The sequence below is a fragment of the Anopheles maculipalpis genome, chromosome 3RL, assembly GCF_943734695.1.
Source record: "Anopheles maculipalpis chromosome 3RL, idAnoMacuDA_375_x, whole genome shotgun sequence".
In the NCBI taxonomy this organism is placed as follows: Eukaryota; Metazoa; Arthropoda; class Insecta; order Diptera; family Culicidae; genus Anopheles; species Anopheles maculipalpis.
The window spans coordinates 25,565,711-25,591,794 of record NC_064872.1 but is presented as its reverse complement, the minus strand read 5'-3'; the positions used below and the strand labels follow the sequence as shown (position 1 = coordinate 25,591,794).

At 47.8% G+C, this 26,084-nt stretch overlaps 1 protein-coding gene across 1 annotated transcript in view; it reads left to right on the top strand.

The window, feature by feature from the left end:
• Positions 1–1,305: 1,305 nt before the first annotated feature.
• The window catches only part of LOC126563779 (fibronectin type-III domain-containing protein 3A-like), a 46,571-nt gene continuing 21,792 nt past the window's right edge, over positions 1,306–26,084 (top strand). The window contains exon 1 of the mRNA XM_050220513.1: positions 1,306–2,418. Coding sequence (XP_050076470.1) covers positions 1,386–2,418 — 1,033 coding nt within the window. The 5' untranslated portion in view covers positions 1,306–1,385. The remainder of the gene's footprint in view (positions 2,419–26,084) is intronic.

Sequence of the window (26,084 nt, the reverse complement as noted above, 5' to 3'; positions counted from 1 at the left end):
GTGATTGCACGATTTGCGTGGGTCAAATTTGGTGTAATATTTCATCGCGATGCCTGCCTGCCTGCACTTGTGGGGATAAAAATAGCTCACCATCGACGTCACATCCGGGGGAGGGTGATTCCGGGTGTTTAGTCGGCAGTCGATGCACGTACACTGTTCCCGGTCCGATACGCGGGAGGCAGCAAGTCCTATAAATCATACGCCTAAATTCCAGGTCCAGACGGAGGAGGGAAAAGAAAAACATGGGAAGTTGTCGCATAAAAGTGCGATAAGAGCCTGACTACTCTCCAGCGGCCCGGAGGCAGTGGAGAAACGCATTTTTTCCTTTCTTTCGGTGACCAAAACCCACACAAACGCACGAAGGGAAGAAATTGTTTGTTGCCAAAAGGCCCCTCATATAGATTGTTCGCTTTGGACTCGCAAGTCTCTGTCGATCTTCCCTTGTGTGCTAAGTATAGGTGTTGTTTTGTATCATCATCCTTGTAGTAACTAATTGAAGTTCCATTTTCTTTTACCTCTCTTTGCAGAAACATCACCAGACACTTCCCCACAACGCGAGACAGTACGGAACAAGTATTTGCATTTGGTGTGTTTAAAGTGTCCCTAGCAATAGTACGGCAAACGACGGGGGTGTTGCTTTAGTGTTTACGAGTTACCAGGCCGCAAATATCGAAAGAACTTGTTGCAACAAAGTCGTGTCCTTTCTTTCTACAGTCGTTGCGCGCGTTTTATGATCCTTTACCAAAGGTGCCAAAGAAGAGAAGGATACAAAGCTATTTGTGAACGTGATAAGTGGCGTCAAGGATTGGTGGGATGTCCTTTGATGGGTGTCCAATCGTTACCATCAGCACCAGCTGCTACTACGCTACGTGCTCCAGTCGCCAAATCGCGTCATCGGCCACGTAAGTGAGCCTCCGCGTTTGCAAGTGTTTGTGGTGTGCGCGCGGCTGAGGACCGATTGATGAATTTATCTGGCGTGGTTTGGCGTGTTCCCGTGTCCCCCCAATGAATTGCGCTGCAATTAGAGAAAGAGAACGTGAGCGAGCGAGCGGCTGCTACGTCCATTGGGTTTATGAGCTCGCGCGCGCGCCATAGCCACAGTTAAGCTTGGTTTCGCGCTGGGAGAAGGCGCCCCCATGCTTGGTTTGTGAGACACACAGCGTGTCAGTTAGATTCATCCGCGCCCGAACTGTGAAAGTGTGTGTGTTTATGTGCGAAAGTGTTTGTGTACGTGTTAATAAGTGTATCCTTTTCAACAAAAAAGGCAAACATTCCAAAGCATCCATTTGGCCGTTTAAGTTTTTCGATCGCTAACTTGTGAACAAACGGAATAAATCACGGAGTGTGACGGTAGAGCAGGTGCCATCCGCAAAACCAGATTTTCGATGGTAAAGGCACCACTATTATCGACCGCTTCCCAGCAGCAGCAGCAGAAGCCCCAGTGCCCGAAGGAGATCATCCACCAGCCGTCTACGGTGGCGCTGTCCTGTTCCGCCTCCTCTTCCTCCACGTCCTCGCAGGTGCTGATCCAGGCCCAGCCGCCACACCAGCAACATCATCACCACCATCATCTCCTTCCTGCCCATCCGGTGCAGCTTCAGCAGCAGCAGCAGCAGCAGCAGCAATCTCAGCAACAGCAGCAACCATTATTCAGCTTCCCTCCACCACTAACAGCAGCTGCCACGGCAGCACACGCGACCGCATACTATCCGATCGGCACGGTGAAGAAGCATCGCCGGGTGCAGATACAGATGGCCACAGAACCACCGATCGGGGTCGGCACGACGGGCGGTATCGTGGTGACGAAAACGGCCACATCAGCCGCCATCGCGGTAGTAGCTCCTACGGCACGGAACGCCGTCGCTATGGCCACCGGTGGTTCGCTGAACAGCTGCGTTACGACCGGCACGGGACCGGGCACGGTTTGTAGTGGAGCTGGCAATGGTACCGTGGCCGTACAGACGGTCGCTACCAGCCAGGCACAGCAGCCCATTCTAACGCTTGCACCGAGCACCGGAGCGGTGGCGGCATCGACCGGCCTCAAAGTGAACCAACCCACGCTGCAACATCAGCGCATTCAGTCGATGCACCACATCCATCACCATCATCATCATCAGCTTATCAACGGTATACCGGCAACGGCTGGTCAACGCATGCCGGCCAATGCAGCTGCGGCGGCAGCTGTCGTAGCGTCAACGGCGACCCACACGACGCACAATCAGGCAGCGGCGGCTGCTGCCGCTGCCGCCGGTTGGCCAATGGTCGAACCGGTGTTCCATTTCGGGCCCGGGTTCGAGCTAGAAACACGTCCATTCTGTCCGGCCCATACACCACCGTCGGAGCACGTTGTCCTGTTTCACGTACGGCCGGGGGTAGCAGTCACGTTCCAGATTGCAGGCAACCGGGAAACTATTCGAGGTAAGTGAGCGAACTTCTTTTATTTCCTTGTTTTTTTAGGTTAAGAATTAAAATGCACTCCGGATAAAGGTTGATGTATCGATATCTTGCTTCAAGTGTAATCAAACCGATGAAACTGGGTGACATGACACTTGTAGAATAGTTAAATTTAAGGTTAGAAAAAGGGCCTTTCTGTCCTCAAATTGCTAAGCGTAAGCATGAGAAATGAATGCTCAAAATCCAAAAACCAAGACACAATAACTTTTACCAACCGTTAGTGGCTGATAATCGTTGGACCCCAAGTTTTATTGGTGTCGGCATGACTACCACCACCAGGTGCGCTACCACGAGGAAACACCGCCAACGCATCGCCAATGCTTAATTGTTTTATATTTTTTCCCTTCCTTCCTGTGGCAAAAGGTGCCCCTTCCTTCCGTCCATTAAAACCGATAAAAAAGCCCATATTGTGCCCGAACACACGAAGAAGAGAAGATAGCAGAAATGTGGTGACAATTTGCGTCAATCTAAATTCACACACCTTTGGGACGTCTGTTGGCGTCGGGGTGAGATACGATTATTAATGGCCCGGGTGTCCTCTAATCCGCCACCGGGATCAAACGTTAACTCTTTGATTTTTTTGGTTTATGGGGAGGATATGAATTTTAATAGATTTCACGTGGAAGCTAGATAGCAGTACGGAGGCTGGCCGTTCTTCATGAATAAAAAAAACTTAAAGCAAGAGAGAGAGAGAGAGAGAGAGAGAGAGAGAGAGAGAGAGAGAGAGAGAGAGAGAGAGAGAATGGGTGTGCCTAACGAGAAGTGTTTCCGGTTCCTTCTTTTCAAGGATAAATGTTTTGTAAAGTTTAATAAACCCAACTACTAGTTCAAGAATTCATAAGTCTTGCTATCGTACTCAGTTCTCGCTTTCGAATGGAGGCAAAAGGTCACTTTTCCCCTTTTTTTTTGGAGTGGGACCCTTGGCTTTGTGGGTAACATTATGCCGCGAATTAAAATCTGTTCCCAACGAACGCAACGGGTTCGGTAGGGAGAGTGATACAGAGGCGAGAACGAGGATTACGAATGGGATGGAAATTATGCGAACAGGTCGCGAATTGCCGTCCGTAAGTTAGAGGCCTGCGACAAGTTCCTGATGGGTAAGCAGCAGGTTACTTCTCTTGATGGGGCGCAGAAAGGTGATAAATTTGATTTTCAAATCGGTCTCTCGACCCTGTCTTCGTCGTCCGTCGAACCCACTTACTTCTTGAGTAGGCGTAACGCAAGCTAGTGACACCCGAAAGTCACCTCTCCAATGATGACGATGTACACAAGCGGCTTCGTTCACTGTCCGGATCACAGATCACGGGGCTTTTCGGAACCTGGCGTCGTCGTGCGCCGATGAGCGCAGTACAATGGCTGGCTGTCGAGCATGGTTTTGGGGGTGCTTTTACGCTTCTCACTGCGTATGTGCCGGACAGGGTCATTCGGAAAAGGTTAGGAAGAGTACAAATTGAATCTATTATTTCCGGCGCCTGTAAGGATCAGCGTGTGCTGGGCGTATGTTTATGCAAAATTGAACCGTTCCCGGTGGCAAAAACCGATATAACAAAGCAGGGTATGCAAACGTTGCAAAGATCGGAACTTGTGGCTGTTTACAATGAATACGAAATCATATTTGCTCGCTCGGAAGTGTAGAATCGCGGCATTGAATGTGTGCGTCTGTATGTTGGATACGTGATTGGGCAAACAATGTGCAGCTCCACACGCCCGGTACTTCCGTCCAGACGGTTGATGTTTATGCTGCCTGGCGGGGTTACTTGGGCCCACACACTATCAATACGGTTTGCGATCGATTTTGATCGACCGTTCCGTCTGGTTGACAATTTCCAGCCGCAACCGAGCTCCAGAAGAGCGTGCTTTTAAGCATATGGAAAGACCGGATGACCCTGAATCGATGTCTGGACGGTGCGTCATCAAACTCAGAGGATATGTGCAATATGTTTGCTCTCTTGTTGCAACTACCACGAGATAAGGGCTAAGCGCGCCAGCAAGCTAGCTGGAAATCAATTGGGAATTTCCACACTGGGAACGACGCTACACAGACCGTGCATGAATGATCCAATGCCGGATAGGCAACTCCAACATATCTCGTGCAATCGTGCAAACCGAAGTCTTTTTATCGTGAGGCGTGTAACTCGATGAGCTGATAAATTAGCCCTTTAGAGGCCCCAGAGCTCGGATATCGATACACCGGTGATGGTTGAGGGAGAGAGAAAGAGAGCAAATGGTAACTGGATACATGACCAGACGGAGAACCCGGACACCCGGAAGGATACCGGCTGTCGATTGCTGACGTCGACAGATACGTACTTGGATATCGGATGGAAGAAAGATGAATATAGCTGCACCAGGCAGAAGAAGTCACCTAGTAGCAGTGTATTGTGCGGCCAACCGACAAGAGACTGACGCTTAATTTGTTGAACTAAAACATTAATGAATTTGACCTTCGGTTCCTATTCAAATCGCGCGCTCCGTTCGAACCCCTCTGGGTGACGGCGATGACGCTGATGATCGCTGAATCGTGGTGCGCACACATTGAGAGAGAGAGATGTATTAACTGCCAGAATGCAATTGTTATCGATACCACCGATCTAGTGGTGGTGGCCTGTGTGGGATGATGTACCCAAAAAAAAAAAAAAAAAAACGAAGCGTGTATATGCCACTTCTCTAGTTAAAATGATTCCCTCTGGGAGCGGGAAATGAAATCGATTGTAACTCGATCAATAAAATGTACATCGATGAAACCGTCGGCTTCAAGTTTTTGATGAAGTTTGATGCTGCCTTGTGCGGTCGAGATCGTGAAGCTCGGGTTCCGCCGATGCCACACCACGACCGGTGCAATAAATCTGATCGTAATAAAATCGTTTGCGCGCCCCTGGCTTCCCGAATGCATGACCGCGCGCGCTGAGCATAAAATCTGCCGCCTCGTGCGACCTCGCGATGCTTCTGGTGCCGTTCAAAATGAAGAACACGGCAACTTGTTGCAAAATCCGTCCCCGGGTAGGCACGGCGCCGGACGCACACAAAACCCCCTTCGCGGATGAATATTGCAAGGGACGATAATCTGTGCCACTAGACTTCCTGCTCGCCGGCTCTTTCCTCGGCGCAGCAGAGAATATGCGCCACACGGCCATGTCTTTTATGGGCCATAAATCGTAAGTTAGAGTAGTGTGCGCTGTACGCAATGGCACGGGGCTGGCCGGCGGAACCACAGCCATGGAGGAGACTGGCAAAGAGCAGCCGCCTGTTTTGCTGTTAACGCTCAAAAGCTTATTTTGCGCAAAAAGGGTTTTTTTTTCTTCTATTTGATGATGGTCGCTGTGAAGCGAGCGATGATCCTTGTCAACATCCGTCTCCTTCTCCAAGCGGCGGTTTAGTTTGGTTGCTTCCCGTTTGGCAAGTTATTCGGTGGATAATGGTGTGTGTGTGTGTGTGCATCCCATATTTCTATATTATGCACGCCGCCAGACAACAAAACGACTTCTTTGCCGAGCGTCGGGCGGGAGTAGAGTGTGTATATCCAGCGGCAATTTTGAATGCACTCATCATTGGCGGCGTCTCTGGACATAAAGATGGGAATGTGGCAAAACAGCTCGCGAAGGTGGAACCTCCGGCGAGAATCGTAAAGATTTCTTCGTACATGGGTACGGTGTTGCATTTTTTCGTTGTTTCCTTTGCGGAAATAAAACATCGTTTTGTTGGCTGAGGGTTTTTTTCTCTCTCTACACATACACGTGAGACGTAAAAGTGTGCTGCAGTATGCAGTTTTAGATGGCAGAATGATGCTCATAAAAAGGGTAATTATTGTTAGTTTGATGGTGCTGCAGCTAGCAGAAGGAAGGTTAACGTTCCCATGGCGCCTGTCAAGGGAGAGCTAGAGGTTAACAAGCCTGAACAAAGATGGGCTCTCGCTTCGAATCTGAGGAACTGATCTGGTTGATTTGGATGGCCAAAAAGGCATCTTTGGATGCATAAGATTGGGAACTAAACATCAACTAGCTTTTCGTAGATATTTTTATTCGAAAATCTGCATCTGAAATTCACGAAACTTTATTGTTTCTAGAACAGTATTAAACTTGACCACCAACGGCTAAAGGAATTGGGTGCAGGACTCAAGTATTTAACAGTATCTAGTTTACAGCGCCCCTAAACAGCAGTACAGTTTAGGGGCGGCCCGGTGGTATAGGCGACAGCGGCGTCAGTCTTCAAACGGCAGGACCGAGGTTCAAATCCCATCCGGACCGTCCCCCCGTAGTGAGGACTGACTAACCAACTACTTGGTATCGGCAGTCTAGAAAGCCATTTCGATGGCCGGCATGACCTTAGAGGTCGTTAAGCCAAGGACATGAAGAAGTTTACAGCGATCCACCAGTCTTATGTGATGGATCAAATATGATCTGAACCGGCGTCCAAGGTTGATCAATCCTGTGCTGATCATCCGGAAAACTGTAATGTCTTCAATTGTTTTTCGAATATTTAGATATTGCATGGTCTTCTAATCAAGGATCAAGCCCATACTCCCAAGATCAGATGTATTCTTGTGTGCTGCTGCTGTGTTACTAAAACTTAACTCCAGTTTCAACCTAATTCTCAACCTAAATGTAGTCTTTTACTCAAAAAGATAGCATCATACAGTTGAGAAATATTATAAAATAAATGTATTATTATTGGTCCTTATGACTTCTTTAAAAGGCATTACGCTATACGGTACAGCATAATATGAGTCATCCTTAACTTTTATCCAACACCGCATCATAATGATGTGCTTTCAGAGGGATCAATTTTCCTTTCGATGAAATGGAGCAAAAGTTGATTCAAGATTGAAGCGCTTCTCCGCCGACAAGACGAAGTTAGCAAATGATGGTGATGCAAGGCCACTAATAGATGAGGCTACTAACACCAGGAAGAACACCAAACGGCAAAATCCGGTGTTAGCATCCATAACAGGGGCAGGCGGCTGAACCCATCAAAATATTAAGTTTCCACGTCACGAACTTTCCGCGGTAATGTTCTCTTAAAGAGCGATGCCTCAACTTATCGGCTTGCTTGTGATGCTGCTTCTCCTGCCACCCGGTAAGGGACATTCATCCAGATACTAAATATTGTCGTTGAAAGCATTTTTTGCAAGGCATGAGGAAGAACGGGCCATGCGCTGTACTTGTTGGTGGTGGCTGACTTAGGAAACACGTTTGATTTTTTTTTAAAGGAAAACATCTGTTTTCAACCTGGCCAAAGGCTCACGCAAATAAGCACGCGCACTGTATGATGAAGATACTTTAAAGGCACATTCAAAGCTGTCTATTTGTACCGATAAAATTGAATGTTCGGTGTTGGGAAGAGGGCAAGAAGAGGTTTATATTGGATGCACTTGTCCATTACATTCCCACTGGGTGGATCCTGGGTGTTGGGTGAACAGCATGTAGTTTTACATCCTTTACCCCGTATGCAACATGCATCCTTGTGTGTGTGTGTGAGAGAGAGAAAGGGGGGAATTGTACGTTGAAATATGAGTGCTATCGTGATGAACGACCTCCGGGACGTAAGGTTTTGAACGAGCTTTTCGTGCTTGTCGTCTAAAATGGCGCTACATCCTCGTGTGTTGGTTGGTTGTCAGTGTCGATGGAGAAACCCGCTGCACTTCCCCAAAGTTAAGTCGTTTTGCCTTGCCGGCACACCCACAAAGCACACCACTCTGTGTCACGAGAGGCTTAAGGTACTTCGTTAGTGATTCTTTAATGCATCCTAGCGTTCCGTACCCTTCTGTTTCGCTCCTTTTGCACTGGATCCTTCGCCACGATGATGCACCACATCTACCTCGGAGAGAGCCGAGCGGCCAAGTTGTACTAAAAATGAAGTACCTCACACCATCAGCATACATTCACTCTCCAGGCAGGCTCTCGGCTCTTCGCGGACATGGATTTTGTTCCGAAATTTTGCAAAACTATCATCAAACCGTACATCGCGTGCTGTACGGAGCCAAAGCTATGTTAGCATTGTTCGTGGCGTTAGCGTGACGACAAGCTGACAACACAGCTCCCATCTCAAACCCCAGCAAGCAACGGGCCGAGACCGGTCGTTGACAACAACAGCAGCACACTTTTGGCGTTGTGATGTTGTGTTGCGAATGGATTGTGTTGCTCTCTTTATGCTTTGCTGGGCCGTCTGGTGGAACCCGGAATGGAATGTGATGGTGTAGTGGAAACATAAAAATGGATGCTGAACACAACTTCGAATTTCATGTTGCGAGCGTTCGTTGTAAGGGAAAAAGGAACGTCGTAAACAGCGGAGGATGACCCCGAAAATGTGTCCTCCTGATGCTGCGCGCTGAGGTTGAGGTTGTTGGAAGGTTTGGAGGCTTTTTCTTCAAAATTCCGATCAAGTGTGGAAGGGCATTCAAAAACTGGGGAAGATTATGAAGCTGCTCCCGAACGGGAAACGGGAAAAAGGGGAAACTTAGTCCTGCTTAACCTCATTTTCTGTTCCTCAATTATGTATGTTTGTTTGTTTTCGATCGCGTTACTTTGCAGGCGGGGCACGGTAGTAGTAACTGCTGGAAATTGTATGGGTCGTTGGAATGTAATAAAATTCTTCACCATTCCTTTACTGTTTTCTTTGTTTTTGTACCGAGAAGTTGAGCACACACAACATTGTTTCCATGCTTTTCAAGGACACGATCAGGAACTACGTTTTCACACTTTAGCTCTCTGTGGTGTGGTAAGTATGCTTCAAGCCGCGCATATCCGCGATCTTGGTTACGTCCTCCGCCGTAGCGCTGTGTCATTGCAATTGCGCACAGTAAAAAGTGCATTTTTATCGTAAAAATGTCAATTGGCAGGAAGCAGGCAACCGTCCAACAAAACCCCGACGGGTAGAGTCGTCGAGAGTTTTAATGTCCCCAAAGACCTCGGGAAGTTTTTCTCTCGTGCCCTTAGTGGCAGTTGGTAGTAAGCAAATGGCCCGCTCCCATTACTGGCAGTTGTGCTTGATGATGATAAAAGTTTTCACCGTTTCCACTGTCGTCTGCTGCTGCTGCAACGTTACAAAACTCTCTAAGCAACTAAACCATCCAGCTGTAAGGCCACTCCCCGATGTCTTCGCGGGAAAGTGTTCGTTTTTCGGGAGCAGTATTCCGCTCGGCGTACAAGATGTGTACCGCTTCCCGAATGCACGTGTGGTGCATGTGGCAAGTGGTTTGAAGCATTGGCTTCTCTCTCCCATGGTCATCGCTTAGACACGGACCGAGACTGGGCGGTTAGGGGTGGGAGCGTGCTCTGAATGCAGTTAACGATACACGACAGTGTGTATTGCATCTGTTTGCTCTGGAAAGCCAGCATTAGGGCAAATGGGGGGGGGATAGGAATCCCGAAACTTACCCCCAAGTAGCTAAAGTAAGACGGCAAACTTCTTCTTGCTTGATTTACGGCATTGTGTGTGTGTGTGTGCATCATCACCCTCATCGCCCGTGTTGTATGGTTTGTCGTGTTCCGGATCTGTTCGGTTCGGTGCTGGTCAATTGGTCTTTGTTACGGTCTTTCAACTAAAGAAGAAGCGATAGAGGAAACATAGAGGAAGAGCCTGAGTAGGAATCTGGTTTGTGGTTTGTTCGCGCTCCGATTGCACAAGTGGTTGCACATGCAAGTCTTTTTCGTCGTCGATTGAACCCTTTAAAGATGGTGTCATCCCGCTTCAGAATTTGCCCAGTCCGACCCCTCCCTCCCCGCAACCCGTTTTCCCCTTTAAATGTGTGTTGTGTTGAAGAAGGGAGCCTCAATTTCTGGTCTTCTGGCACGAACACTCTCTTCTAACGCATTGGTACGATGTGAGACGGTGCTAGTGCGTGCTAGTCGATTGGAGCTATAGGCCGGCAGCGTGCGTATGGTATCGGTTCTCTCCAGTCGATTCATTGCACTGGAATGCAGTGGCAGCGTTTCGAGACATAAGCTGACATCATTGCGCTGCTCGCGCGGTGTGTGCTGCAACATGCATACACAAACACATATGCACAACGGTCCTGCTGTTCTTAACCGCTCTTAAGCTCAGCAACAACGACGCACAACGGCTTGCCAAGTGCGCGCGCCGACCTTCCGTGTGTGTGCGACCGTTTGCCGGCAGTGGTGATTATTCCGTCTAATTGAGTTCGAGTCAATTAGTCTTTCTCCCAAGGAAGGCATCGCTGCTGGACAGCAGTAGCAGCAAAACCAACCAGCAAACCAAGAGCCCCAAGAGAAAGCAGCTACCTCGACGAGGAGTGAAGCAAATCAAATGAACTATTTTTCCACTCAGGACTCACGAAACACACACGCACAGTGTCCGACGATTGGGAGGGAAACCTTTTGCGACAATTATTTATTTAATTGCTCCGGGCAAGCTTTGCTTCCAACCGAATTATGTTGCTCATTTGTCCAGTGTGCGAGCAAAAGATCTGTTCTGATTTTCCCATTCTTGCGTTGATGGCAGCAAAGGCAAGGTTCACATGGTGGTGAAGCTACATAAACACCAAGTAACATAGTTGTTCTGTGCCAGCAGCTAACGGGGACTTTGATGACTTGGATGACTTAGATAATGATGATGATGATGATGAAAGTATGCAATGGATGAATGAGTGAGATAGGGAAGAAAATCTGTTCGTGTCACTCCTGCTGTAGGAAGTGACTGTATCGCTGGAGAATGCGGGCTTAAGGCGCATACCAAGCATCATTGTTGCCGAAGAAGATCACCAACACATCCAGATCTAGTCGCTTAAGTGCGTTGCGAGAGGTCCGTCTCTGTGTGCGTGTGTGTGTGTGTGTTTGTTGTGGACACGCTAACTTATGTTTAAGTCTCACACGCACACGTCTCTTAGAAAGCGAGCATAAAATTCTTTTGGTGAGTGTTTGTATTATGCTGGAAGTTCTCTTTCTCATCGGCGTTATGTACGCTCTCCCTCTCTCTCGCTCACCAATATGTTGTGTTGCTCACTGTATGCGTTTCATAGCGGTGCGCCGTCGTGGCATAATCTCCGGGCTGGTTGTACGTGCCTTGTCCACGTTCCAAGTCGGACCGAACCTTCATGTCCATGACGAATTCTCGCATCCGCCTCGAGATTGCGAGATCGAAAAAACTAGTCATCATCATCATCAAACTATCATCGTCTCACTGAGGGTGAGAGCTTTTCTCTCCACACACGACGCACACACAGCACAAAATCTATTCACTCTCCTTCTGCTGTCTCACTTTCTCCTGTGTGCGTTCCCTTGCTTGCAGGCCGCAACATTTTTGTTTATGTGAGACGACGAGAAATCCCGAAGGGTGAAAATGGACACCGAGAGAAAGGAAGGTTCGGAAAGGGAGCGGTTGGATTGGAAAGTGGCCAATACACCACCCTTAAGCGGTGATCCGCTCACGCAGCACCAGTTGCGAGTGACGTGCGCACGAAAAGACACACACAGTTTGTGGAGGAACTAAACGCGTCCGGTTTGTGTGTGCGATCGCCCGTTCGTTTGTGGTGTGTTGTAAAATTGGAAAAATAAACATAAATCCTGTGCGGTAGGATTCGGTAGGTTATTGTGAGCACCAAAGCCACCAAAAACGAAGGTTAGTTTTGTGTGTTCCACAATTCCATCAACATCAACTTCAAACGATGCGAAAGGGTGGGCTGCATCCCTTGAAAATAAAGAGACAAGAAAAAAAATACAGCGCTTCAAGCAGTATTGGTGGGTGACGTTTTAGTGGCATCACAGTAGTACATCCGCAATCATCATCATCAACATGATGACGAAATGATGATAGTGTGTCGCGCCGCATAAACGGCTTTTTGTGTACCGGATTTGATGACGATCGGTTGTGCGGTCCATTATTACTACCACCACGACGAGACGTTCGTGCGCGCACCAGGAGTAGACGACTACCAGTGCAGCTAGTGTGTAGTCACCCCCAGATTTTCCAACCCCCGCCTGGAAGGGTCTATCCGTTAGGGTAGTAGTATGCGTGGAGATATGCGCGATCGGCCTACACTCACCCCCCCACCGCCCCATGTTGGAGGGGTTTGTCGCGCGCACACACACACACACACACGCGAAAGTAGTATTGGTCGCCCCGTCGCGACAAACGCGGCGCGCGCGCGCGCTCGCCTGTTGGAGCAAAATGATCAGTCCTCCCCATCCAGTTGTGTGTTGCGTTGAGTTGGCGGCAGCCATCTCGCGGTATAGTGTGAGAGAAGTGTGTACTATATATAGGGAGAGTGAGATAGACGGAGAGAGAGAAAGAGAGAGAGGGATAAGAAATTAGCTTCCGCCGATTGTGTGTGCAGTGTATGTATGCCCTGGCGTCGTGGCACAAACGGGGTCCAGCAGTCGTCGTACGAGCTGTGTTGTGTTGTACTTGGTCCGAACGGAATTTTTCCCTTTTGTACTGCTCACGCAGAGTGCGCCACTTTACAGCGGTAAAAATTGTGAATGGAAAAGTGCGTCCGGGTTTCTTGAATGTTCAAAAATTTCTAATCTCCACTTAATGTGTGTGTGTGTGTGTGTTTGGTGTGCTTGAAGTGAAAGGAAGTCTGTGGTCATCTCTAGTTCGCAAGTGCGGTGTTGCACTTGCTGGAGGATCACTCGGCGATCATCCCACAGTTGTGCGTCCCAAGACAGTGTGGTGCATCACAGAGTGCCTGTGCTTTAGTGCAAAAAAGCAACTGAAAACGTCTGTACTCTCTCCCTCTCTCTCTCCCTCTCTCGCTAGTGTTCGAGTTGCATTATGTGTTTACATTACCGCCGTTATGCTATGCTGCGACGATTTGGCCTCGTTTCTGATTTTCTTGATCATCTCATCGACCGCCGAAGACTCCGAAAGGAGCTTCTAAACTCTAGCGAGTTTCCCAACCCCCCCCCCCCCCCCCCCCTCTGCCGTGTGCATGTGATTATCATTCCACGCTGAAAGCTGTGTGTTGGATCTCCGCTAATTGGAAATTGGAATTGCCCCGTTGTGGAGCCGTCACTGTTTGCCAAAGAGCAGAATCATCGATCTCCTTCATCTACCCAACCCGCTCCGTTGGTATCTCCTTAAAATCCCCAGTGTGTGTGTGTGTGTCTGCCCTACCAGCTCGGCAAGCGCATAAGAAAACAAGAGCCAAAAGCGAGGAGGCCGCGATGGATAATTGCAACAATTATTGTGCTTATTGGAGGATGTTTTAAGCTCCGGTCGAAAAAGATGTGAGGGAGGGATGAGAAGGGTGGGAGAGGGGGGGGGGGGTCTGTCTGTTTTGGAATGTAGACCACTAGGGTGTATTATATCGGGCCAAATGGAACAAGCTGTCGGGTTGGTGGGATGGAGAGTTGCACATCGATCGAATGCGTTCGAACTTTCGTTTTCGCTGTACCGAAAGGGGTTGAAACACATTGGCCGGGCGCGCTGTGCATAAATACATTCGACCTCCTCCCCCCCCCCCCTCCCCACCACCATTTCCATCACCCAAAAGCGACGGGGTTGAGTGCATTCCCCCGTGAAATAATACAACAACAAAAATCGCAGACACTCGCCATACTTACACACACACGCACACACAAATGGCCACTTGGCAGACTTGGAGACGTGGAAAAAAGCAATGGCCACAGCAGTTTCGTGTGCTTAAAGTGATCGCTTTTTTGTTTTGCTTTTGGTCGTTTTGTGCCGTTTTTCCTCCCCCCCCTCCCCCATTTTTCCCTCCTTTTGCCCACCGCTATAGAGATTGGTGGTAGCACACACTCTTGTCAGGAAGTTGACCTCTCTTCATTTGTGTGTGAGCGTCTGTTTTTTTTCCGTCTTGAGTGGGGTGCCTCCGCCATATACATACACACATACACACACACACACACGCCCTCCAAGAAAAAGATGGGAATTGAGATGAGAGGGTTTACATGCGAGTTTTCCCATCTTTGCGACGCGGAAGATGATGACGCAGAGTGGCTGAAAACGAAGTTTTCCCTCTTGTGGCGAAGAGTGGCAAAGAAGACTAGCTTTGTTCCTCTCTCTCTCTCTCTCTCTCTCTCTCTCTCTCTCTCTCTCTCTCTCTCTCTCTCTCTCTCTCTCTTTCTCACTCACTTATCGCTCTTGTCCCACTCACACCCGTCCCCACCCAGCGGTAGCAGCGCTGCGTTGCATGCGTGTATGCACGTTCACAAGTGCATCATCTCGGCACGGCTACACGGCGGGATGTGAAAGCAGATCCATATTTCCAAACCCCTCTCTCTCTGTTTATGGCTAACGTATCCCCGCTGTGAAGGGGGAAGGAAGAGGTGGAAGAAAAAACAAAAGTAAGAAAGAGGGGAGGAAACGATGTCAAGCCGGAAAAGCGGAAAATGCCGAAGGAGACGAGCGTTAAGAAGAAAAGAAAAGTGGAAGCATTTTCTCTAAGGTCTTAGGACTAGAGAGGAAGAATAGTTTGAAACAAAAAAACAAAGCAAACAAAACAGTCAAACTGAGAAGGATATGCAAGGAAGAGCACACAAAACAAAACACAAATCATAAGGTTTTTGGATTGTACAGTTGGCATTTTTGTGTGATGTGTGTGTGTGGTGTTTTTTTTTATCTTCGATGCCAGCTTTAGCTGTTGGTTCGTCAGCGATTGATGATGTCAAATATGAGAGGGCTCATACCACACAGTCACATTTGTTGTGCTGCAGAATCATAATTATCGTTCGGAGACTCGTATTTGTAAAAACTGTTTTCCGTCAGCTATTCGAAACGGAAAGGCACCAAACTCACTCGTTCCTGTGTGTTTCCAGTTTTTTGGCGGAAACGTTGCTCAATCTTATTACGAATATCGAGTAAAATTTCCTTCGATTTTTCGAAAAAAAATTCTTAAATCTGAAAAGAACAACCTCGAGAACCTTCCCAAAAGGTTTTACACAAACGTTTCGCAGGCTAAATTCACACTTGATTAGTAAGTGCCAAAGGATCGAACATACTTCGAAGCAGCCGACGTTGTTGAGTAAGATTTTTTCGTTCATTCGTCATCACTATTGTTATCATTGCTCACATAATTTAAAAAATTATTTTGATATCCCAAATATCAACTACAACACAAAATATTTTCTTAACAAGAACATTTTGTTTACACTTTTCGTTTTGTTTTTGTTGGTTTCATTACTTTGACAGATTGAAGATTTTAAAGGTTTAACGAAAAAAAATAAAATGCTTAACGAAAATTGTCTGTCATACGAATGGTTTCATAGTTGCAATTGCCTTCTTTTTCCCCGTTTGTATTGACAAGTTTGTCTTGAGACTTTTCCGTTTGTAATGGATAATCAGGCCTTATAACTAATTGATAGCCCAAGAAAAGCTTAAGCTGTCATGTTCGTTTTAGTTTTGGCCGCTTCATTGGAGTATGGCTTTAGAGCTTATTTCTTCAAAAGAGCCCCAAACGCTTTGGCAAATCATGACTTCACTCAGCTGCTGCTTAAACAAATCGATGAATCACTCAACGCACTGCTGGATTTTTTTGCTCTTCGTCAACGTTGCTGAGCTAAATATTGGCACATTGACATGAAATGTCAAGGCTGTCGTTCCAGTGTGCAATAGCGAATTCATAAATGAATTCCTACTTAGTTAGCATATAAACAAAAAATCAAATAAAACGTTGTCGAGACAAGAATTTATCTTAGCTAGAAAGATAAAGAAAAAAACATTGCAAAACACCTGTTTGCCAATGTTTCTCATACTGCACTACTTCCACAGTATAACGACACTATTTATTGACTTAGAGATTATCAACTTGACAGCAGTTTTGGCCACCCAACGAGCCAAAATCCAGCTCATCACTAACCACCTTCAGGCTAGGTCGTTCATAGCTTGGCTTGTTTTTCGATGACAAATAATGAGGTGTGGAAATGCGGATGTTTATCCAGATGCGCCGATGTACGAGAAAAAGAGAGCACTTTTGCCTGCTGCTCGGACGAGAAGAAACAACACGACTGTTTACCTTAACGCACTGACTGATGATTCGTTTTACGGGTTTTCCAGTGTTACAGTTCGGTTGGGATTGGGGATTTGTGGAGGGAGTTTTCGTTTTGTCGCCTCGATGTAGGGGAGATTTTGAACTTTGTACGAGCGAATCTTGATCTTCATGCGATCATTGGGTACTTTTTTTTATTTGGAGGATCAATAGAAATAACTGTGCTCCTGTGCTTCTTGACGCTGATCTTCATGCGATCTCCACACAACAGTAGTGTGTGTTTGTATCGCCATTGAACGACGCATCACCGATCCGCCTGCCCGACGTGACAGATCGCGAGATCCTAACTTCCCAACTCCCACCACCGGAGCTCTGTAGTAGGAATCCGTGCATTCGTGGCACTTCGTGGCAGCAGATCTCGCGATCGCGCGTACGTGCGCCAATACAAGTCGCACGCGCACGGCTCTCGATTAGAATTTCGGGTTTTTCCATCCCCAGTAAAGCCCCGCCATGCTCTCTCTCTCTCTCAGCGGTGATAAGAAGGAAGTCCACAAGGAAGGATGCTGTAGTGCGCGCTTCCATCGGGGTGAAAGATCCGTGTCGTGTGGTCAAAAAGGGTATCAGCAAACAAGTTGTGTGTGCGCGCGCGCGCGCACGTTGGAGGCTCACAGGTTTTCAGGCAGTGCTAGAGCGCAATACGCTCGTGCCGCGTGTGTGTGTGTATAATTTAACTTTTTTTTTTCTTCGAAAAGTTGGTAATATTGTTGGAAAAGATTTTCTGCGTCCTTGAGTCTCTTGACGCTGAAGATTCGCGAAGAAAAGCTCCTCCACCAAATCGGGCTTGCAGCTAGTTTGCTCGTGTGCAGAAGATACTAGAAGAAAAAGAGATTGTCCGCAAGGGGGGGGGGGGGGAGAGGGTTTTTTGGGTTGTTGGTTGAGGTGTGGGATTGTGCAAGTGAGAGGAAAGCAAACGTTCGTCCGTGCGTGTTCCGTGCTGTGCCGGTTTTGTAGTTGCTGTTACTTCTTTTTAGCCGCCGATGGTTGTGCGCTCCAATGTTGGGTTGTGAAATTATGACTTACCCCACCCGGAGGGGGGGGGGGGGGGCTCTGTACTGTGCTGTTGTGCCGCTCTATTGTTGTGTTAAGCCACCCCACGGCGGTGGTGGTTGGAGAGGGGGGTTGGTGGATGGCTGCCAGAGCAATTTATGCTCGCTCTAGCGGTTCCCTTTAGTGTGTGTCTGCGTGTGTGTCTTAGTGTAGTGAATGTTGGCATTTAAAGATCGGTTCAGCTCGAGGGAGAGAGAGAGCGAGAGAAAGGGAAGACCACAGGACCAGGAGAGATGGTTTGGGTGGCTGAAGCTGTGCCGTTTGCTTCATTGTTTTGTTGTTCTTTTCTTAACCAATTTTCTTATTAAATCGAAGTCATTCATGCAAATTTCCCTTCGCGGGTCGTGTGTACCCTCAGGTGCAAGGAGTGGGTAGGGATGAATATTGCGACAATGATGGGATTTAGCTGGTTGTTGAGGGGTCTTGTGGTTTGGGGGTCGGTGCGATCATCATCAGCATCACCGCGATCATGTTGTCTTGTACCAGTTTAGAGGGTTTTTTGTGTGTATGTGTTGTAGCTCTCTCGCGATTTTATGATTCACGATAGTGCGCGCTGGCTGTGGGACGTTTGTGGTTGGATAAAAGTGCTTGCGTGTATGAATCTCTCACACTCTCGCCCTCTCTCTCTCTCTTTGTAAGTGCTGGACACAATGAAGCTTAAAGTCGTTTTTTTTTGCAATTTGGATCAACAAAACTACCCTTAAAATAGAAGCTTTGCAAGAGCGCCACCAGCAGGAATAATGAGAAGAACGAAATCTATTGGTCAAGCGCGTGTGTGTGTGTGTGTGTGTGTGTGTGTGTGTGTGTGGTGGAGGAACTGCAAGCTGCACTTTTTTATGTGGTTGTGTGCTGCGATCGCGCAATAATCTTATTGGAATGTGCGAAGAAGGTGGGGGTGAAAAATGACACGCAGTGAGATTAAACACAGCCACACGCGACATACACAATCCCCAAGCGAATGCGCTCGATGCAAGGCTCTGTGTGTTATGTTTATCTCCATCTTTGACTAGTTTGTGGATAGAAAACCCCCTAAGTACACAAGCAAGCACGCTCTCGAGGCAGAATTATGAATGAATTTGAAACATTGTCAGAGCAATCTTTTCTCGGCCAAGAAGTTTCTTATTACCGTTCTATAACGCTCCAATAAAAAAAAAAAGATTACCACACAATCAATCAACTTTGCCAATTATATATTGGAGCTTTTTCGTTCTCTCCCATCCCCCGTCTCCTCCGTGCTGGTTATTTGCATTTTAAAGCACAACAGCGGATTTAAGTCGGTCAGCAGTTTTGTTTTTGTTGTTTGCTTGCATTGCTTGAATGTTTTGCTGATTTTCCTGACGAAGTAATAACATCGCCAACACACACACACACACCCCGATCAAACAAGTAAAAAAACGTGAAGAAAAGCTCCACATCGCGATGTGTCTTAATGTATGGTGAGTGGTAGGCAGCGTTGCAGAAGACGAGAGAGGGACAAGGAGATAAATCGAAGTAAGACGCTAAACAGTCACACAAGACACACCGGGAGGAGAGCGTCGAGTTCAATAAACTCCGTTCCGTTTTACTTACGGGGAGGGTGGGTCGGTCCGTTGGCTGGCTGGCTCGCTGGGTTGAGATTTCGCCAAGTCCTCCTTTCCGTGCTTTTCTTCAAGCTTGTTTTTGCCTCGCTGCGAACTACTAACAGAGCCACCGTCTCGCAAAGTAGAGAGAAATAGAGAGAGATAGAGAGAGAGGCACACGAGTTGTCTAAGGGGTCTGCCACGTAACTGTTGCGATTTTTTTTGTCCATTACAGACACACAAACACCGATATGTACACGAGCGAAGAGAAGGGATGAAAAGCTCTCCCGGTGAAGGGAAAACCAAATTGGCTTTGGCGTTGGAATGCGTTCAAAACGAAGAAGCAGAGACGGGAATGAAAAATTGCATTACCAAAAAAAAAGCAAAACCCAAAATATTAGATAAACAGTTTAAGAAAATGTGTGCAAACAAACACACGCGCGCGCTACGCTCCGGGAGCTTTTAACATATTAGGAGTGTTGTGTTAAGAGTAGGGTGGGGGTGAGAGCTTTTGAAGTTGTTGTGGTTGATGATGCCTTTCCCCCTCCCCCAAAAAAAACACACATAACTCCCCCCACCCCCTCCACCTTACAAGAAAAGTGCAAAGTTGTTTGGAGCTTTCTTCGATGTTAAGTTAATTCGCCTCCTTTCGCTACGAGCGCTCCTCTTCAACCGTTATTTAGCTCTGATGTGTTGTCGGTCCGCTTGTGGTGCAAGTGAAACGAGGCTGACTCTCCGCCTATGCGTGGGATAGCATCGGTCGGTCGCGACCGCCGAGTGAGCGATTCTTCTCACTGATGTGGAGGACAGCCACACGCTAGAGAGACACCGCGGCCGGCGGTGTCGGTGGTTTCCAGCGTCAGTCCACAATGGTCGTGCAAAAGACACAGATGGTGGCTGCTGGTTTCGCGCAGTGTGCGCTGTCGTGAGTTTGGGTGGGAATGTTTTGGGAAGGTGATGTGGTGGTGGTCGTTGTCCCAAGTGTCGCGAGCTCCAGCAGCATGACCATGCTTCTTGTGTGTGCGTACGTTGCGTTGGAGCCCGTTTAATGTCTTCTCACTCTCGCACAACTGTTGTGTGTTGCACATTCTTTTGGTGATAATGTGTGTGTGTGTGTGTGTGTGTGTGTGTTTGCTGTTTGATTAATGTTGCCACGTTTTAAGCATTTTTACTCCCCGTCGGGTGGCTTACGAATGTGTGATGTGGTTTTTGTTGTTAAGTGAGATGAGAGTGTGAGCAGCGTGTTGCATTGTTGTGAAGAAGATGGGGAGTAGTGGATGGATGCAACTAGGCAATAATAGTGGTCGTGTGTGTGGTTGTGCCGCGGTGCACTGGCAAAGGCATCCGCCAGCAATCCGAAAGACGGCGAACCCTTTTGCGTGCCCGGTTTGTGCATAGGGGAGGGGAGGAGGCATGCATAAACGTAGAGCTATGCGTGTGTGTTCGGCCTAGTTTTCGCGAGTTGGTTTCCCGCGTGTTTGTGTGTATGTGTGCAGAAGTCGGTTGGTTGCCCTTTTTTTTTTGCTTTCTGCAAGATCGGCACATTCCTTTCATTCAAAATCGTAATTGAAGAGAAGTGTAAGCGAGAGAGGGAAGGAGAGATGTGGAAGTTGGAAGAGAAGAGAGAGAGGGAGGGGTGAGGGGGGGGGGGGGGTGACGATGCAGCAACATACAAAGCGAAGAAAAAGGTCTCAAAGCTCCACACAGTCAAAGGAGCCTCGGAACTATTATTGTACACCATGGTTGCTCTTTTCGCAGGGACGGTGCCGGGGAATGGGGATGACTTGTGGTGGTGCAGTTTGCACTTTGGAACGTACAATAATGATACTGTGCGCGCAAGCGAACGCAACGGCGAAAAATACGGCCCCCTTTTGCCCAGAAAGCAGCGTCACTGCTCTGCTGCTCGGTGGAAGCTTTTTGGTCTTCCGTTTTGATTTACCACTCCTCCTTGAAGAGAAGGGAGGGGAAGGGGAAGGGGAGAAGTTGGGGAGCTGGACCACCACAGCGTCAAATGAAGATATAAGTGGAAAAGAAAGAAACCCAACTAGTGAAGCTAGTTTCTGGTTGCTAGGGTTGCTGTGCAGCCTATAGAAAAGCCTTGGGGCCCAGGAGTTGATGACGTCTACACGCCCCATGGTGACTACTATTCGCGCGGGTGTCTGGGTCCTTTGTTTGCGCCCGTGATGCTCCACTAGAGCACTGCTCCGTTGGCCCCGTGCGCCAATCTTGTGCAAAGTGTGGTTTTCAAGCAGGGTAAACCGACGGATGCCAAGTGCGGAGTTCCTGCGTGAACTGGAAAGAAAACAAAAATGGCGACGAAACAATATCAGTAGTCCTAATCAAAGCTCTAAACCAATTTTGAAAAGGCTAGCAAAACTTGCAACGGAAGAAAATGTCGGTAACGAGCTTAGAAATATGTAGTGAAGGAGGAAAAGTCACCGAACCGGCAAGAAGCACAAGAGCGTTAGCAACAACGACGACGCATAATGACAATTTTCTGCAACAGGGAAAAACCCCTTCTCCTCCTGCACGGTTCCTCTCGTTTGGCAGTGTTTTTGGCGCACCAGAGACTATGATTAAATAAATTACCAACCAGACACACACACAGACACACAGTTTATAGCGCAGAACGCACACAATACGTTTGTCTCTTAGCTAGTAATTTAATGTGGGGGGTCCCTTTTCCTGTTCGCGCTATGGGTTGTGGTTTGAAAGTCTGGTCTGGAATGTAAAGCGAGCCGACTTGACGACTGTCCCTGGAAGTGGTCCAACGGGTGCGAATAGATATCGAATGACCGAAAAATGTCTTATCAAAGCTTTGGTTCTGTACGGGAAAAGGAAGTAACATTGTTGCGCTTGTTGATGGAATTTCTATTTTCGTCAATTTGGAGCGTGTGTGTGTGTTGAGTAAGTCCCTCAAGTTGGACTAGTTTGGTAAGATTTGCTTTAATCAAGTGGTTAGGGGGCGCGTTGTGTCTTGATTTGCAACAATCACGACGTCAAAGCTCGGTGAACGTTGTGATGGATCACCTTCAAAAATTTGAAGTCGGAGAACCACCACCCAGAAACGAATCTTATCCGCGTACGGTCCGTAATGGTTGGTGGCGCAAAAAGCCGGGAAGGGAAGAACTTCAATTGAATGTTCTTCCCGCTGAGCAAAGTTCTCCAGTTGAAGCTGATGATGATCGACTAAAAGGGCGATGAGCTGCTGACGTTTTCGGGAGATTGATACCGAGGGAGAGTAGCATGTCTTGATGCCTGGATGTTGATCGTGCGGTTTTGCCTCAAGTGAGATAAATTGAGCTCAAGTGCTGGGTGTGTAGAAGTGCCTCCTTGGTTCGCTTTTCAAGTGCTGGATGTGTTTCTTTTGCTGAGCCTCTGAAGCAACTCGTTTGCAAACTTTGTGTCTCTTTCTTTGGGTACAACCTTCAAATTTGACAGTAGTAGCGTTGTGTTTCATGTAGAATTTCTATGCATGGGAGAGAGAGAGAGACCGAAAAACGGGAACTGCATTTCTGCCATAACACAACCGCACAAAATCGTCCGGGTGTCACGGGTGATAAATTCGGCAGATTGATGCCGTCTGAGCGTAACGATAGATAGATATGCATCCTTGCCGACACGGGAACATAGACCCCGCCAGTCCGAGAGTGCGACACCCCGACAGAGACCGGAGCGAAACAGAAACAGAGGCCATTTCCGCGTCTGGCAAAACGTCTGCCCCGCATCCCTTTTACGAAACGGAAGTTGACTGTCGGTGGGTTTGTGTGCGAGTGTGTCCACCGTATGCGTGTGTGTGTGTGCGGGGCTGCCGAGCGAAGCGTGTGTGATCGATCGTGTATGGGGTCGTCAGGGTGTACGGAAAACAAGGGAATGAAGTTCATTTTCCATTTGCAGTCGGTCGTGTACAAGCTCCGTTTTTATCTGAGTATCATCAGCAGTAGCAGTTTGTTGTGTCTAATGAGTGTGTGCGTCCTACAGTATCTACTTCCGGCTAGCGTCATGTGAAACCTAACTGCAAACGCACTTTGCTCGCTGGCAATAGAGAAAGAGTCGCAAGATAGAGAAAGTGAGCTCGAGTGAGTGAGTGAGTGAGTAAGTGAGCGAGCCCCTGGGTCCCAGCGGTCAAAAAGTGAATTCCTTCGCGAGTGGTAAAGTCGGAAAACGGAAAAGGGAAAGGAAGCGAGCATTGATAAAGAGCAAAACACGGTATAGTGGTGTGGTGGTGCTGGTTTGTGAAGGCGGCGCACACCGGAAAGGGGCCTATATAGCTCTGGCAAAGCGCAAGCAGCATATTTCAGTGAAACTGAGTTGTGTACCCCGGGAGTGCTTTTATGCGTGGTACGAGATTGAAGTTTGTTTTGGGGTGAAAGTGCGTAGAAGAAGCGAAGCAAAAGGCTTCCAAAGTATTTCGTCGCCCATCCAGAAGGATACGAACACGCTGAAAAGGGAGGGAGGTGGTTGATTATCTCGTCTTTGTTTTCCACTGGATCTCGCTCCTTCGCTCGAAACGACGTCACCTTGGGCAGTGTCGCGGCAGAGTTTTCCCCCATCCATCATGGTACGACGGGCGGTGTCCACTTCCCCGGAGTCGACCAACCACCATCTGAACAGCCACCATCACCTCAGCCAAGCACAGACGCCAACCTCATCGACCTCCTCGCTGTCGTCGGCCTCCGATGGACAGCCAGTGTCCCAGCAGCCGTCGCCCTCCTCGCAGCAACACTCTCCGGTGTCGGTGAGCAGTGCGACCGGTGGTGGTGGTGGTGGTGGAGCTGGTGTTGGCAATGCTGGAGCAAATGCGGGTGGCCACGGGTATGATGTAATGCCGTACGTACGACCACTGCCAGCACCGCTTCCAGGGCAACCGCACGTCCACCTGACGCCGGCACCGCACGGTGAGAATGGTGGGCACGGTGGACCGGCCGGTGGAGGCATCTTTATTGCGGCAGGACCGTACGCCGGCGAGTACTATTCCGACCATTCGTACTACTATCCACATCCGGATTATGGATCACCACCGCCGGCTCAACACATGTGTCCGTTGCATAGTGAATACGGTAAGAGATCGAGAGATCGTTTGCGGGTTCGGTCTTCGGAATATGGGGAGGTGGAGGAGTAGTAAACAATGATGCGTCAAAAATTCTTAGTAGACACGTACTATCAACACATACTGCCGGTTCCCATTGCTCGGTTTCTGATGAATGGGAGATGAATGTTTTGTGACCCTTGATAGGGCAACATCAACAACTCCACCGTTGTAGAGTAGATTTTGCTTCTTTGGAGTTGTTCCGTTGGAATTTACAAGTGTCCAGGGGTAGGCAGTTGGAAAGATAGAGTTTTTCCTTTTTAGAATTGAACACATTTTGTTGGTGAGAGGGAACAAATCAGTGAGATAGAGACATCAAAACCTGGCCGTAAAAAGGCTGAAATCTTTGGAGAAATTCTAAAAACGATCGAACAAAATACGGAACATTTTGTTGCACCATGGCAATGCGAGCTCTCACACATCGGCGCAAACCATCGCGCTTTTTTGACCGGCCATAACGTCGAATTGATGGGTCATTCGCCCTATAGCACCTGACTTGGCACCCAAATGAATTCGTTTCATTCGCGGACATCAAGAATTTTTGTCCCCAGAAGATGCGGTTGAAGCGTTCCAAAATACCACGTTTTGAAGGTATCTCAATCAACGTGGAAAAAGTGCTTCGACCATTGGTTTGAGCGCTTGCAAAAGTGTATTAATCGTGCTGGAGAATTGTTTTAAAAAGAATAACACACTTTTTGATGATAAATATTTGCATTTTCATTATTAGGACAGAAATGTAAATAGCAGCCTTCGTAGAACCTCTAAAGGTTCGGATAAATCCGGAGGTGAAGCGACAACGGCGTCGGTTCTCTCGTAGTGAGAGCTTGACTTGTCCAACCGCATGGTACTAATAATTCTAGCAAGCCATCCGTTTGACCGGATGACCAAGTAGGTCCGTTGAGCCAAGAAGAACCTCTAAAGGTCTTGGTCTTCAGTTTATGGCTTTCCTTGACATTATCGATTGGATTATCATCAATCGTGCGTTAGAGGGAATAGTTCAAATGTCCAATAGTGTTGCAGCTGGTTACCAGTTAAAAAAACCAGCTATTTAGCACTTAATTTAAATCTTAAGATATCACAACTTAATTAAATCCGCAAAAGACATTTTATACGACCGATTAGCCTTAGGTTTTTGTTGTTGTTGTACCTTTTAACGATAACTGTTTTGACATTTTGCGCAGCCAGATGCACAAGATTATCCTTCTTAAGAGCCTTGCCTTCCATAGTTTGTGTCCCGTACTGCACTGCAATTTTTGCCTTCAACTCCTATGCAACCCGCTTGCAAACCCCTGGAAACTGGAGAGTTATTATTGTTTTTGTCGGGTGTAATCACAGTTTTGCAATTGACCTGCGTACCACCCTCAAGTGTTGCTAGTGTGGCATATGAACTTCGATTCCGATTAATGCAACTGTTTCCAGCAATCGTTGCACAAAACACACAACAATAAGTACACAGTCGATGGGAGAATGATGCACCATTCCCGGGATGAGAGAGGGCGCGATGATTGCGTGTCCACCATATCATCTTTGCCGGTTTGTGCCTGAGAGGTCTTTGGCAGGGTTGGTTTTTCAATCTTGAATTGTAAATATTATGATACAGCGCATCTTTCCTACACTGTAAGTGTGACTCGGAATTTCCAGAACAGTGCGTCAATACTGTTGTACACCAAGCGAAACCAAAGAACTCGTTTCATCGCTTCCATCAGACCCCTAGACGCTTCAACCAGCACTTGCCGAGGACTCTTGGAGGAGTTTTAATTTTCGTTAAATGAAGCATCAACTAAAAAGTGTCCGTGGACGTGATGGATGCAGTTTCTACACGCATCCGACCAATGTTTCCGCGCATTGTTTTCCATTTTGTTGGATGTGAAATATATATATTTCTGGGCTTAACATTCGGCAACTAATTCTCAGAACACAAGACAAATGAGGATGTTCTTTTTTCCCGTGATGCAATTAAAGCGTTCTGAAC